General features: G+C 42.7%; 1 protein-coding gene across 1 annotated transcript; it reads left to right on the forward strand.

The window, feature by feature from the left end:
• Positions 1–5499: 5499 nt before the first annotated feature.
• On the forward strand, positions 5500–11147 carry LOC105055829 (uncharacterized). Its single transcript, XM_073247300.1, has 5 exons — positions 5500–5643; positions 5961–7252; positions 8521–8906; positions 9652–9712; positions 10486–11147. Exons 2-5 carry the CDS (start codon positions 6017–6019, stop codon positions 11059–11061), a joined length of 2259 nt encoding a protein of 752 aa, XP_073103401.1. The 5' UTR covers positions 5500–5643; positions 5961–6016; the 3' UTR covers positions 11062–11147.
• The last annotated feature ends 3650 nt before the right edge of the window (positions 11148–14797 follow it).

A 14797-nucleotide genomic window follows, 5' to 3' on the forward strand; every position in this document is an offset into this window, starting at 1 on the left:
AGTTACCGGATCAAATAACTAGACCACTCCAAAGGCATACGAGTCATATATAGAAAACCAGGGTGCTGTTCCACCGGCCCTGAGTCGTATATTGGCTGATGATGCTTGTGGTGTTTGCTACCCTAGATCCCAGTTTTGGCTCTGCCCCTCTGTTGTCCCCCCCACCCCATCCCACACACACACACACACACAAAAAAAAAAAAAAAAAAAAAGAGAGAAAGGTACAAGGCATACGACATGCAGTCGATTGATAGTGATGCCTCTTGCAGGGCAGGTCAGGCCTATTGATGTTAATTTTGTAATTGATCTCAGCTGCATGGTTACGTCCTTGTAGTTGCATGAACAATTTGACGTTATACTGCTGTTACAGAAAGTAACGTACATATTTGCTCCCAAAGGGGGTAGGGGAAAGAAAGAAAGGGTGACGTACCTGAGCAAAACCATTGAAGGTCTGCAACCCATGCAACATGACAAGGTCTAAAGATGCCAAGACAGGGTCAATAGTGCTCTCAATCAGAGACAGCTTTCAGGGCATCGGCCTCTCGCAAAGTCACATGCGCTCTGTCAAAAAGCCAGGAATTGAAAATGAACAGAGAAATAAAATTAGTGCCACCAGCACCAGTAGAGTAATAGAATGAGTTGTACCAGCATCAGTGGGTAGCGCCGGAATCAAGCTCTCTCTTATCATTAAGACTGACGCATAGCTTTGGGGGTCTCCCCTCCTATCATTAGGCACCCTCCTCCGTGTACGGCTGACCATTAGATTTTGTTCCCCCCCAACCCTTTTTTTCCTTTCTTTTAAAGCTTCACATAATATTATTATTTTTTTGGGCTTGAGTCCTAGTTGTCCATTATTCTTTGCCATACGGTCTGGTCTAGACTGCCGAGAAAGTGATGGACCGGGGGAGCGTTGACCCATTCTTGTACGAACCTCTCTCTCTCTCTTTTTTTTTTTTTTTTTTTCTCATGTATATTACTATTTCCGGTCCAATTCCGATAACCCCTATCTTTCTCTTGTGTGTTTATTTTTCTGTTCTATATTCTTTTCTGGTAACAAGTTGCATTCTATATCTTCCGAATGGACTCGATCAGCTTCATATATTTATTTATTTAGCGTCAGGGTGTTGTTGCAGCGTTACTGTTAGAAAGCGTGGTCGTGGTGACATGCGAGAGGGTGAGATGTGGTGCGATTTTGACGCTTCAACCGACGAAAGGTGCGCCCAAAACCTTTGTCTCCACACTCTTTTTATAGCCATCATGGCTTTTTGAAGTGTCAAACTCGCACTGCCCGTTCATCTCATTATATACTCCAACAAACAACAGCAACCATTCTTCTCCTATATATACATATACATATACATATATATATATATATAAACTTCATCATTTACATATGTATCTGTATGTTTGAATAGATATTAAACTAAAAAAGTTTGTAATTAATGGGAAGGATGAGATGTCCTTGTCTCGAATCCTGAAGTGTCGCCTTCTTCTCCAATTGCCAGGCAACCAGTCACCTAATTTCCCTTTCTCATTGGAAAAAAATAAAACTAGTATTACGAATGTAGATATTTTAGTATTGTGAAGTGGATAGCCACAACAAAGACTATGGATGTGTGGCTGAAATCGAGCGTGTCGTTGCTTTATAACCCGAGCTAGCTAACTGTACTGCTATGGATCCATTCGATTCAAAGGAAGAAGGAATGAATCTGAATTAGTCTTGTAGGTCAGAGCACGCAGGCTGTCATTTTCCGGACATGGCCCATCCCAATGTCTAGGTGCGAGCCCAAGTCCCAACTCTTTTTTACGCGGGATGGACCTACCAATACTAAAAGACTGGTGCAATAATGCATCGTTGTTGTTGCCATGCTCGCACGATTTTTATCTCCGGAATATTTATATTGTAGGTAGATGGTGACGAGCAGCTGGCTTCATCTCAGGTTTTGTTCTCCAATTGACCCCACCATTTTTTCACCTTAATCTGGAATTGGTAATGCAAATCCTATTATCAAAATCTATATCGGCATCTCTCTCTCTCTCTGTATATGTATATTGCTTTGGAAGGGATTTTTTATTTTTTAAAGAAAAACAAAAGAAAGGTAAAAAAAAAAAAAAAGGGAAGATAGATGGTCCCGGTTGGTGACAAATGGGTTGGAAAAGGCGGGGCCCGCGGTTTCCGTAACGAGGCGGCAAATGGCATCGCAGTGGGGCCCGCTGCCCCTGCTTGTCCCTTTCTTCTCGGTTTCTTTTCCGGGCCGGACTTCGACGGCATCTTCCCCTCGCCCCCCGTTACCACCTAATTTCGGTTCCGGTTTTCCTTTTTTTCTTTTCTTTTTTTCTTTTCTTTTTCTTTTTCTCTCTTTAAAATTTAATTAACAAGTATGAGATGTTTAGTGGAAGGAAAATACTGGAGCTGGGCCAGCTGCCTCCACCTTCCTGGACTCAAAAGTCGTCGTTCGAAGGTCCCGTTCACGGTCACGGAAGAACAGCCCATGGATCCTTATTGGAGTTTGGATCCACTAATCAATGATGGGGGATTAAACATGATTCGACACACAACAGATTGAGTTGTGAGTGTTGGATCATCGATTTAGGATGTCTTATGCATGAATATATAACGGTGGGTGATGGAATTGGATCTCGGGAAGATCTCCATGCTCTTCTTATGGGGCCTCTCTGGCAAAGTCATATCAGTTCAAATATTTTTCTCCGCCCCAAACTAATCAATAGCGAATCATGGCCCCTTAGCTTTTGAAAATTATATTGGACCAAATAGACTCTCGAGAAAAGGAACCAAAAAAGAAAATCGTTTTGAAGAATGGATAATGTCCATAGGAAAGGATAGAGATTCGCCGAACAAGTTATAGACGTATAAATAAGGCACAAGTTGGACTTATATTAGAATATAATCTGTGTATTAATAACTTGAATTCTTATTTTCATATATATAATAATCATGAGTATTGATCACATAATATACACGAATCCTAATCAAAGTTGATTACGAAAGACTACCTTGATTAAGCAAGCAATCGATCAATTCATCACTGATGGGGGATTTAAGGTCCCATCAAGGGGATTGTTTATGCTACAATATAAAATTAGCCTTTTGCTACATCATGCATTCATTAATGAACATCTTTCCAATATGACGATGCTTTGCAACACACAAGCCAAATAAACAAGTAAATAAATAAATAATCAAGCTATCAAAGCAATATGCGGTACCGATCAGCGTGTTATTGGTGATCGATAAGAAAGAAGGCATACTCTTATTGGTGGTGTATAAATATATATATATATATATATATGCAGCATTTGAGCTTGCTGTCCATGGCGTGTAAATTAATAAGGTTAGGTAAATTTTGTTTTACTTCGTCCTTGACATTTCCTTTTTGCGCCTAATTACGAGGAGTTGATGTGTTGTCGTATGAGCAGTATTAAGCGTTATAAAGCCCAAGCAACGTGATGGGTGAGGAGGCATAGTTGTGGTGATTGGCAGGATCCCAAACACAGTTGATGGTGGGCATCCACCTTGCTCTTGCAACAATTAACTGTGATGGTGATAATGATGGTGATGGTGGTGGGAGGTTGGGTGGTGCTGTGGTGGTCCTTCTTCATGGTGGGGTTGGGACTTGGGATCAAGGTAGAGGAGGAGGAGGGAGGAGGAGCAGTAGGAGGGGAGCCCTACGAGAGGGAGGGTGAGGTTCACGTGACATCAGCCCAAAAGGTGACACGCGAGAAACAGAGGTTGGCCTGTCATCCATCAATCCGTTTTGCAGTTGAGATCCTTCATACGCGCAGTAATCACTCCCACCTCTTTTTTAGCGCAGTTAATAAGCAACAAGTAAGCCCCACCCGAGCTCGTGAAGTACCAAAAGGGTCATAACCTATGAAACAATTAAAACACTCAGATATTATTGATAGATCGGTGAAAAACTTATGGTGCCAATCTCCTGCAGATGCTGCCCGGGCTTCCTTTCTTCTCTCTCTCCCTCTCATGTGTTTGTGGCCATCCCTCCGAGTGACGGAGCCACCTCCCACATCTGGGCAGTTATATGTAACCATCTCCCCCTCCCACGTGCCTAACCTGTCCTGTTTCTCACGTGTCGTGGCCCACCCCTCCACCAAGCGAAAATGTTGCGGCTTCCTACTTCTGTTCCATGCTTCTTGTAACAGCTGTTCTGGTCGGTCGTCCCCTTCTCCTCCAATCAATCTAGTATGAGATTTGTATGTCATTAACGTAGCAACATTGATTGAACCGCTATCGTTGGCTTGAATCATTGACTTACTCGTGTCTCTGAAACATTTTAGTAATCTAACCGTTAATCTTGCTGCTTTCCTAAATTATGGACATCTGGTTGCAATTAACGGGTAACATGCAACCTGCTCCATCATCGTTGCTATCAACTTGATCTTTCTTTGACATTAAGCTAAAATAACGTTCGATCCTTCAATGCCATAACAATTGCACTGGAGTTTTATCCAAACTAAGGGTTGATTGATTGGGTATCTCTTCTAACAAATTTCACATATCTAACAATTAGTTGGATCATATTCGCACGTATAGGACAGTGATTAGGTCGATTGATATTTTTAGATACCACGAGGACAAAATAATCAAAGTATGTGATTGAGACTGGGTCATTGTGATGGTCCAATAATTGAACAAGGTGCTACTAGATCATCGCCTATTATGAAGAACCGACAGGATCAAACGATCATCAGGACCGTCTAACCAAACCATCCGATACGATCGGATGTTGTGATCAAGATCAAGATTGAGATATTGTGAGCCCAAATTTGGAAACCCTTTTTATGGTGGCTGTTTAGGATTCACAACCTTATCATCATCTCCTCTCTCTCTCTCTTTTTTTTTTTTTTTTTTTTTGGGTGGGGGGGGAGGGGAAGATAGGTAGGGGAATGACAAGAACACCCCCCCCCCCCTCCCCTCCTCCTCACCCGCCACTGAGAGAGAGGCGTAGGCATTAACTAATGACCTGCCTAAGTCAACATGCACACCAATAAAAAAAAAAAATGGGAAATGAGGGTTTTCTGCCCTTGGCATGACAGAAGCAGGCCTTCATGTTTTTGGTAGTTTTATTAAAAACAAGCGTGTGTTTCACAAGAGAAAAGAGGAGCCACCCACCGTAGTTTTAATAAAGGAGTGGATGGCTGGCCCTTATCTTTTGGAGCAGCATGGAATGGGGGGATCTCGAGGTCATTTTACCTTCTGGAGTGGGAGTCAATTTGGGGGAAAAGAAAAGGGTGGGTCTCCTCTTTTTGTTTTTTCCCTTTTTCTTCTCGCTCTCCTTGCAGGCATTTCTATTGCCGCAAATTTTTATATAAGGTGGGGAATAATAGAAATACAAGGGCTAGCTACTGTCTTAGGGGGAGGAAGGGAGGAACAGCGACCTTTTTCTTTTGGGGTCTGTCTGTTATCGGCCTCCATTCTATTTTTTTTTTCCATCTTGCTCTTCCCTTTCCGAAGGCGATTGTAGAGGAGGGAGAGTGGAGAAGAAAAAGAGCTGAGAGAGAGAGAGAGAGAGACAAAGATGGAGGTCCGGAAGAGGCTTTCAATCCCACAGGAAGACAACGATGGCTTCAAAGTCTAGAGCCCTCTCCACCCAACAACACAACGAGGTAGGAATCACCACCATGAGGGAGGGAAAGATGAAAAAAAATAAAAAGGGAGATTATAAATAGAAAGATAGATAGATAGATAGAGAGAGAGAGAGAGAGAGAGAGAGAGAGAGAGAGAGTGAGAAGGGAAAAACAAATAGTTCTCCAATTCTTTCATCCCTTTCTTCGTTGCTCTTCTGCATACACACACACACACACACACATATATATATATATACACATATATCGATATCTTGATTTCATATAAATTCGGTGGGAACATGTAGTCCCTGAATTTTATTCTTTTATTTTTTTTCTGAATTAATCACCATGTGCAGCTAAATTAACCTGAATTTGTGGCTTCCACCACGATGATGATTGTCGGCACACCGGCATGGGAATAGCAACGCCACCTTCTCAGCCCGCTTGCCCCTACCTCAGCCCACAGAAGACCGTCTCGAGAACCCCCGGCAGGCCTAATTCCCCGACTTCTATGTCCCAAGGCTTCCACCACGGCATCTTCGGCTTTTCCGATGGCTTCGATCGGTCTACCAGCCAAGGGCAGCAGCAGCACGTCGCCCAGCAAAGCCGGCGGGACAAGCTAAGAGTGCAAGGCTTCGAGACAGGCGACCATCCGCTCGTCCCCATAGAGGAGCAAGGCGCGGAGTCCAGCATCTACGACTCCACCGCCGCAGCCGCCGGGGCCAGTAACATGCTGTCCGAGATGTTCAATTTCCCCACTTCTGACTTGCTCGCCAGCCAGATCTACCGCCAGACACCAAGGACAGGGCCGATGGCCGGCTTCTCCGGGGACTGGTATGGTGCCAACCGACAAGGAGTGGTGCTGGGCGGTACCAACAACTTGAGCTCCCTTGGTGACTCCACAGTGAAGCACCACCATGATGGCAGCCACCAGCAGCAGCATCCCATCTCGGGGCTGAACGCTGACTCCGCAGCTGCCATGCAGCTGTTTCTCATGAACCCCACGCTGCAGCCACCGCCACCGCCGCAGCAGCAGCACCAAAGGTCTCCATCTCCACCTCCGCCAGCTCCTCCTCCCACCCTCCACCACCACCATCACCACCAGCAACAAGCCTTCCAGTCCTTCGGCGATGCATCCTTCAGCGGGGCAGTGGGGGAGAGCCAGCGGCTATCGTTATCACTGTCGTCGTCGCTGCAGCAATTCGAGATGCCCAAAGCCGAGGAGCTGAGGGTTCGAGATGGGGTGCTCTACTTCAACAACCAAACGCAGCAGCAGCAGCAGCAGCACCATCCCCCTTCGCTACACTTGCAAGGTCACGGTCACGGCCAGGCAGTGCACATTGAGTACGGGCCGATGGGAGTGGTGAATGTGCTCAGGAACTCCAAGTATGCGAGGGCGGCTCAGGAGCTCTTGGAAGAGTTCTGCAGTGTTGGGAGGAGCCAATTGAAGGGGAGCAGAATAGGGCGGCACCGTGGCAGCTCTTCAAACCCTAACCTTAACCCTATCCATGGTGGCGGTGGTGGTGCCTCTAGCTCTGCCGCCGCTGCCGGGTCCTCTTCGTCTTCTAAGGACCTCCCTCCTTTGTCTCCTGCTGATAGGTTCGAATACCAGAGGAAGAAGGCCAAGCTCATATCCATGCTTGACGAGGCATGTATTAAACTCCCGCGCCCCCCCCCCCCCCCCCCTCCCTCCTCTCTCCCTCTCTCTCTCTCTCTCTCTCTAATGACACAGCTTTTTCTACTTTACCACTGTCCTCTCTCTCTCTCTCTCTCTCTCTCAAACACACACACACAAACACGCATCTGGAGCCTTACCTCCTATTGTTCCGTTTTATGAGTACAACCGGAAGAGCCTCAAGAATTCCGGCAAGTTGGCCGGATTCTTCATCCTGAATAGAAAGGGAAGGCCGGCGGGCAAATGGGGTTGGAGTCTACAGGTGCAAACGAGGTGGTTGAGTTGATCTTAGGTCTTTTTTAATGAGATTTCTTCGATAGTGTTTGTTGTACTTTGGATTTTATCTATGAGTAATGATATGTATACCAATAGGTGGGGTAGAATACTATTAGGGGTAGTTCCAATGAGAAATGTTGGCCTTTGATCTGGGGAGAGATCGCCACCCAAAGGCCCACTCTAGTCGTCTTCTTCCATGTCCTATACAATAATGCAGCAAGTTTTGTTGTTAGCTCCTAACTCCAAAAGTATCTTATTACCCTTCGTAGTAACACTGCTCATCAAGCCAATTCATTTCAATCTGAGTTGACCTAGCGAGGTGGTTATAATTTTTTATTGGCACACCCACCAGGTAAAGAGATTCACCTACGTATGTGTATTGGCACTATGAGGCTCTTCCACACAACCATCCTACTACTGCGAAAAACCCTTCGCTTCCAGCATTCCTTGGTTCCTTTTTTTGGCGCTGCCATCATGCCACCGTTCCATATATATAACCATCTCCTAAGAGCTAACAGGTTTCACAGCGTTGAGTTCATCTAATTCTCCGCCATCGCCTCATATGTATTATTCTATTTTCCTTTTCTTCGAGGAAACTTAGCTGCGATGTTGCTACGTTTTCATGGTGAGACAGCACCACATGCAGAAGAGGCAAGACGACCGTCCAGTTATGTGGTTTTCATCGACCTTACGCCTTAATTATTAAGCTTCCAAAATAAAAGAGCTCACGACTACTTCAGGGTGGATCTTATTTTGGTCGCTAGCCCTCTCCCTCCACAATTCCATTATTGAAGCAACCGCGCATAAAACAAAGGATAGTTATTGTACTGGATTTGGCTTCATCGACCTCATTTTTGACTTGTCATAATTTTTCGTTGATATAGATCAGCCTGTGATGGTTTCCCTAATTTCCAAAGCAGTTTTGATGGCAATTAATGTTTAATTTCCTGTATCATGCTCCACAGGTGGACAGAAGATACAACCATTACTGTGACCAGATGCAGATGGTGGTGAACTCCTTCGACTCCGTGATGGGCTTTGGGGCTGCGACACCATACACCGCGCTTGCCCAGAAGGCCATGTCGCGGCACTTCCGGTGTCTCAAGGATGCGATCGCTGTACAACTGAAGCAGACATGCGAGCTCCTTGGCGACAAGGAAGCGGGAAGCGGCTCAGGCCTGACCAAGGGGGAGACCCCAAGGCTTCGGTTCATAGACCAAACCCTGCGGCAGCAAAGAGCTTTCCACCAGATGGGTATGATGGAACAGGAGGCTTGGAGGCCTCAGCGCGGCCTTCCCGAACGCTCAGTGAATATTCTGAGAGCTTGGCTTTTTGAGCATTTCCTTCACCCGTACGTGCTCTCTCCCTTCCATATCTGCACATCATATTCTTGTATCGTATGTATTACAGTAGTCGATCGATATAGCATCTCATTTCCTGTCGTCCTGATCCTCTTGATTCACGAGTCGGTACTGATCATGCTCAGCAATGAACATGCTTCCCTTTTATTTCTGCATTTCATCAACTTCTTTTACCAACACACTACTGTGAGATGTGTCAAAAGTTTGGGGGCCTTTTGTTCTCTCCTCTGCCGTTTAGCATACTGCGTTTGGTGTCCTCTCTAAATTGCAACAGTAGCAATGCAGTCGACACTGTTCTTCCTCTCTCATTCACTCGCTAACTTTTGCTCTCGTGCGCACAGCTCTCCAAGAAGTGAACAGTGTGAAGCATTTGGTCCTGTCCGTCTACTTTCTTGGCTGTGATTTAAAAAGAATTACTGCAAGCAGTAAATGATTTACACTTTCTGTAATCTGGGTTTACTTTTATCAAAAGATTCAGCAATGCATTGTCCTGAGGCATTGTCTTTACACCAAAAAAGCTGGGCAAAAGCTTCCTTTTCCTTTTAATATATACATGGATGCCACAACAAGAAGAGCTCTTGGGACGGCATTTAATAACTCATCTCGCTTGCCATTTAATTCACAAAAGTAGGCAGGGATCTATGGTTGCGCATGATTGGTGAATAGAGATGGCCCTAGCTATGGATTTTTGGGCAGGCCTGATGTCATTTTCCTCTCTTTTGCTTTTGTTCTCAGGTACCCAAGTGATGCAGATAAGCATCTGTTGGCAAGGCAGACAGGTTTATCCAGAAATCAGGTCTGTCCTCTTCTCCCTCAATAATAAAAGAGACTCCAGCTTTTTGGAAACCCATGAATAATTGCTGCCCAAAAAATAGTAATTCTCCCAAGGGCTTCAGTTCTTCTTGTTATGTGTGTATATATATATATTTTCTCTCTCTAATTTTCTTCTGAATATATCCCACTCGCTGGCTGCACTTGAATACACAGTCAAAGCAACTAGATAGAACAGTAGATGTAGTGAAATGTTTGTACCGCACGCACTGCTGCATCATCACTTCAGTGAATCGAACTAGAATTTCTCTTCTTCTTTCTGTACCAATATATATATATATATATATATATATATATATATATATTCCTTATCTTTTCTCCACACCAATTAATAGTTGAGACAAAGCTCAAATTTCAAGGACCAATAATATTTCGATCGCTTTTTCCTCTACATCACTCCCGAGAAAAGAACAGAACAAATCGGTAGCATATTTTTCTTGAAGGTATCACTAGTGGATTTTGAGGTCCGGTTTCTTACAAGATTTCTTTTCACCTGCTCTTTCTCCCCTTCCTTCTCCCCACAACAGGTCAAAACGAGTCCACCAATGAAGGGAACAACGTATACTTCCTCACATTCACTCCCACATAATAACAACAGCATTCAATTCCATCCTCCCGGACCAAAGTTTCTACACTGCATGCATGTCACTTTTTACCGTTTGACACGCAAACACATCCACATCCTTCACAGGTATCAGACATCACATATAAATAATTATTCTACTACACCCATTCCAGGTCTCCAATTGGTTCATTAATGCTAGAGTCAGACTATGGAAGCCCATGGTGGAGGAGATGTACCAACAAGAAGCCAAGGAGGACTCAGAGGAGAGAGAGACGAGTGAGGCAGGCCATCAAGAAGCACAGTCACCAGCACAGCAGCAGCAGCAGCAGCAGCATCAGCAGCCACAAGGCCAGAAACCGGACACCAATGCGCCATCCGAAATGGACCCCTCTCTGGCCCCACCTTCCACCAGCCGGCACCACCACCACCTGCTGGCCACCTCCTCCTCCTCCGCGGACAACCCGCCACCAGCGGCGGTGGGTCATCCATCCACTGGTGGTGCAGGAGGAGGAGGTGACAATGCCCCCCTCGTCGGCATCGACGCACCGGAGCTCTGCAGGCCCGACGTGCATATGGGGCCCACCAACGACATGTACCGCTACGGGGCCACCTCCGCCGCCACCTTGGGGCCTGCCGCACAGATGAGGTTCGGGACTGCCGGCGATGTGTCGCTCACTCTCGGGCTGCGGCATGCTGGAGGAAATGCGGCAGAGAAGGGCCGGTTCTCGGTCAGGGACTTCAGTGGCTAATGTTAGGGTGGAGTAGAAGGTTGAAGAAAGAAAGAATTAAAGGAAACGCAAGATTAATGACAGAGAGATGAATCTTCTTGTTTTAACCATTTTAGCCTTTCTTTTTGTTTTTTAGAGAATATATATATATATATATATATATATATATATATATATATATATATATATATATATATATATATATATATATATATATATAGCAAAAGAACATAGAACTGTATGATATAGATTGTTTTGCAGGCCTCCTCTTTTTTCTTCCTTTTTCCTTTGTAAATTTAAGAACACATACATATTGGTATTGGGGGGATGGTCCCAAGAATTAAGGATTAATAGCGTGAACACGTAGAGTGCAATGGTTTTTCATTTCCCCCCAGCCCCTGCCTCGTGGGCGTGGGTCTCGTTGTTACACCAAGGTGGTGGATAAATACTCCCTCGTCTTTCTGGAACCTTGGTGTGCCATGATTGAGTAATTAATGCTAGAAATAGTGGTTGATTGATGCGCGAAAATGACAGAGCGATATGATTGCCGTGTATTGAATGGCAAAACCACTTGGCCGTGCCCCTCTTGCTTTGAGGCTCTGCAGAAGCCGCTGCTACCGGACGCACTGATTAATGGTCGATGAGTTCTTACATCGGTGGCAGAGAAACGAAGAAGCCCACCTCGATGTCCTTTATGATAAGCTCATCAGGCATGCATAAAGTATATATATAAAACCTAATTGTTTTAAACCTTTTAATGAACCATTAGTTTAAATAAAATACAAATGTTTCTAGAGATCATTATTTTTTTTCTGAGAAAGTTATTCAAAACAGCTAATCCTTGTAAAATGAAAGTTAAAAAATAATAATAATAATAATGATGATGATGATGAGGAAATTTAGATGAAATATTATGTTCATGTAAAATTAATTTTTTGTATCGGACGAATATGATGATGTGCAAGTTGTGAATTAATGAAGTAGTTTCAGGCATCTTTTTTATTTTAAAAAATAATTATTGTATTGTGAATACGAGGGATTCGGTAGGCATGTGTTTAGTTCCATCGATTATATATTGGATAGAGCTTAGGTTCTTATGCAGCATATATAAATGAATCTAAATAATATCTTCGAACTAGTTTTTTTGTGTGACATCTTGAGTTGTCATAATGAACATGATAGCTGATAATCTTTGGCGAATATAGAAATCAAGTGCAGAGAAAATGAATTAGCACATGTAATGCATATTTAATTGATTTTTCTTCTTAAGTGCATGGACAGATAGTATTATGGAAGTAGAAGAAACTAATTAGTTGATGATTATTTTGGTCATAATTGAACCTTGGTTTTTGAGTTAGTTTTTAAGCAAGTGAAGAATTAGCTTTTGTTGTTTCTCAAAAAAAAAGTTGGTTTCTACGAGGTCATGTTATATCTCATTAGGTGTGGAAGAAAAGAAATGAAGAGAGATGGTAGTTACAGGGCTACAAATGGGTTAGGTTAGATTGGGTCATGCTTGACTCTAACCTAATTTGAACATGCTTGACTCTAACCTAATTTGACCTTATGTCATGTACGGATCTCTTGGACCCAATCCCATCCAAATGATTGGATCAGGTCAATTTGGATTAGGTCCATAGAAAAAAATTTTAGGACTAATTAGTCACTTGGACCATTTAGGGTTATGTATGAGCTGCATCGAACCCAAAATTATATTTGTTTGCTCATAAGATATCATGAAGAAAATTATATTCTTACTAGTGAGTCAAATTGAATTTTGATTATCATAAAATTGTTTGCTAGCATGGTTAAAATGTATGTCATGAGTTAATATTTGTCTAGAACTGAAATCCGGTTCAAGAGGTTAATAAACTTAGCTCTTGGCCTTTCTTAATGTAGTGAGATTAATTTGAGCACCTTTCTCTTGATTGAAAAAAAGAAAAAAATGACCTGGAATAGACCCATATAGTGTGTAGATTGGGTTGGGTCGGATTAGGTCAAGCTCACAAAATCTAAACTTAACCTGGCACCATGGGTCTTCAGTGATGAGTTGGGTTGGGTCGTTGATGAACCTGACTCATTTGCAACTTTAGGCAGTTATTAGGTTTGAAGGAAACCAAGGCTTTCTTTGGTAATAGATTTTGGCCTAATCGAATGAGAGGACTTATGATATCATCAAGAATGGAAGAGATTGATGTATTACTGCGATTTTAGCTAGACAAGGGATTGGGTGGATTAAAGATTTAATTGCTAACTTGATTCTATATTGATTATGTTGTCACCCATCATTTTTGATTGTGATATGTTGTATTTTCTTAAAAAAATATAGAAACGTGATTATGTTGTAAAGATATGGGATCTGCTCGGGACCCATAACCAGTTGAGACAATAAGCAGCTAGACTAACATGCAAAAGCACTTTGGATATTTAAATATGTGAATTTATATATTATTTCAGAGCTCACTATGGAGGTGTAAATAGAACTAAAAAACTCAGGAGTCAATGCAAGTACTCAACAAAAATCCTGTTCCTTGCTTAGTCACTTCATTGCTTTGAAGTAGAGGTTTGCTAGGATATACAAGAAATATATTCAAGAAAGTAGGTCCATCTTTTAAGGACTTCATGGCACTAAATCACAAAAACAAAAGCCAAGAATTGATGATTTATATGTACGAGTGATCATTAAAAAAATGCTATCTCAATAATTAATCTAGGAAACGTTGTTCTGGAGTATATAGTGAATGGCTTGAAAAATAAAGGTTGAATTGAAGGACACAAGTTCGAAAGATATTTTCAAGTAACACAATGCATCTTCCAAAGGTCAAAACATTCTAATTGGGTGTGACGAAACAGCTGATGTTATTTTTATGAAGGGTTAAATCTAGTATGCGTTTTTGCTTTGACGAGATATATTCATCATGGTATGCACCAGCACAGAAAGCTGTGACCTTCTTAAGTTGCATTGCATAATTGACCATTTTTTATCCTATCACATTTTCAAGTTGTCTGCAACTTGTTGTACAGCATTAAATTAACCCGTAATATATGTTGCATTCCATAGATTAGTACCCCTCCCTGTAAAGATGTCACATTCATTTCAATAAAGAAACCCTTGAGTCATTACTTACCAATTAAAGAAATGGGCCAGGATATGTACGAAATGATCAATTAATTAATTGTTCTCTACGGACCATCAGCTCGTCTATGGTTACTGCTGGAAAAGTAACAAAAACCCAATCCTTCTTAATTTAGTGATTGCTCTTTCTAAAACTCCAACCAGAGTGAACACCACCAGCCTTCATCCAATTCCATTTCATGTGTTCAATAGAAAGAGGCTATTTTTAGAGTTCAGATTTGTACAATAAACATCTAGCGCCCATTCATTGCGGGTTCGATATCTTACCCAGAATTTTTTTTTTTTTTTCTCTTTTTGGATGGTATATCATTCAATTATTCTGGCAAGTATAATTCTTCTATCATTTTCCAGGAAACGATCGCCAGCACCCATTTTATTCTTAAGGAGGAGGAACCAAAGATTTTTTTCTCTTCTTCTTCTTCTTCTTCTTTAAGGATAGTGGAGTTCAGTAAATCAGTCATAGCTACAAGAAAAGAAACTTAATTACGAATTCGTTTTCTTTTCTCTTGACCTCCAAGAAGCAATCCCAAAAAGCTGAAAGTTGATTGCGATAAAATGCTAGACGGCATGAGAGGTTTTCTATGGGCTGCTTGCGGTGGTCCTTTCGTTCAGCCCGCTTATTCG

Source organism: Elaeis guineensis, chromosome 13, assembly GCF_000442705.2.
Source record: "Elaeis guineensis isolate ETL-2024a chromosome 13, EG11, whole genome shotgun sequence".
Lineage (NCBI taxonomy): Eukaryota > Viridiplantae > Streptophyta > Magnoliopsida > Arecales > Arecaceae > Elaeis > Elaeis guineensis.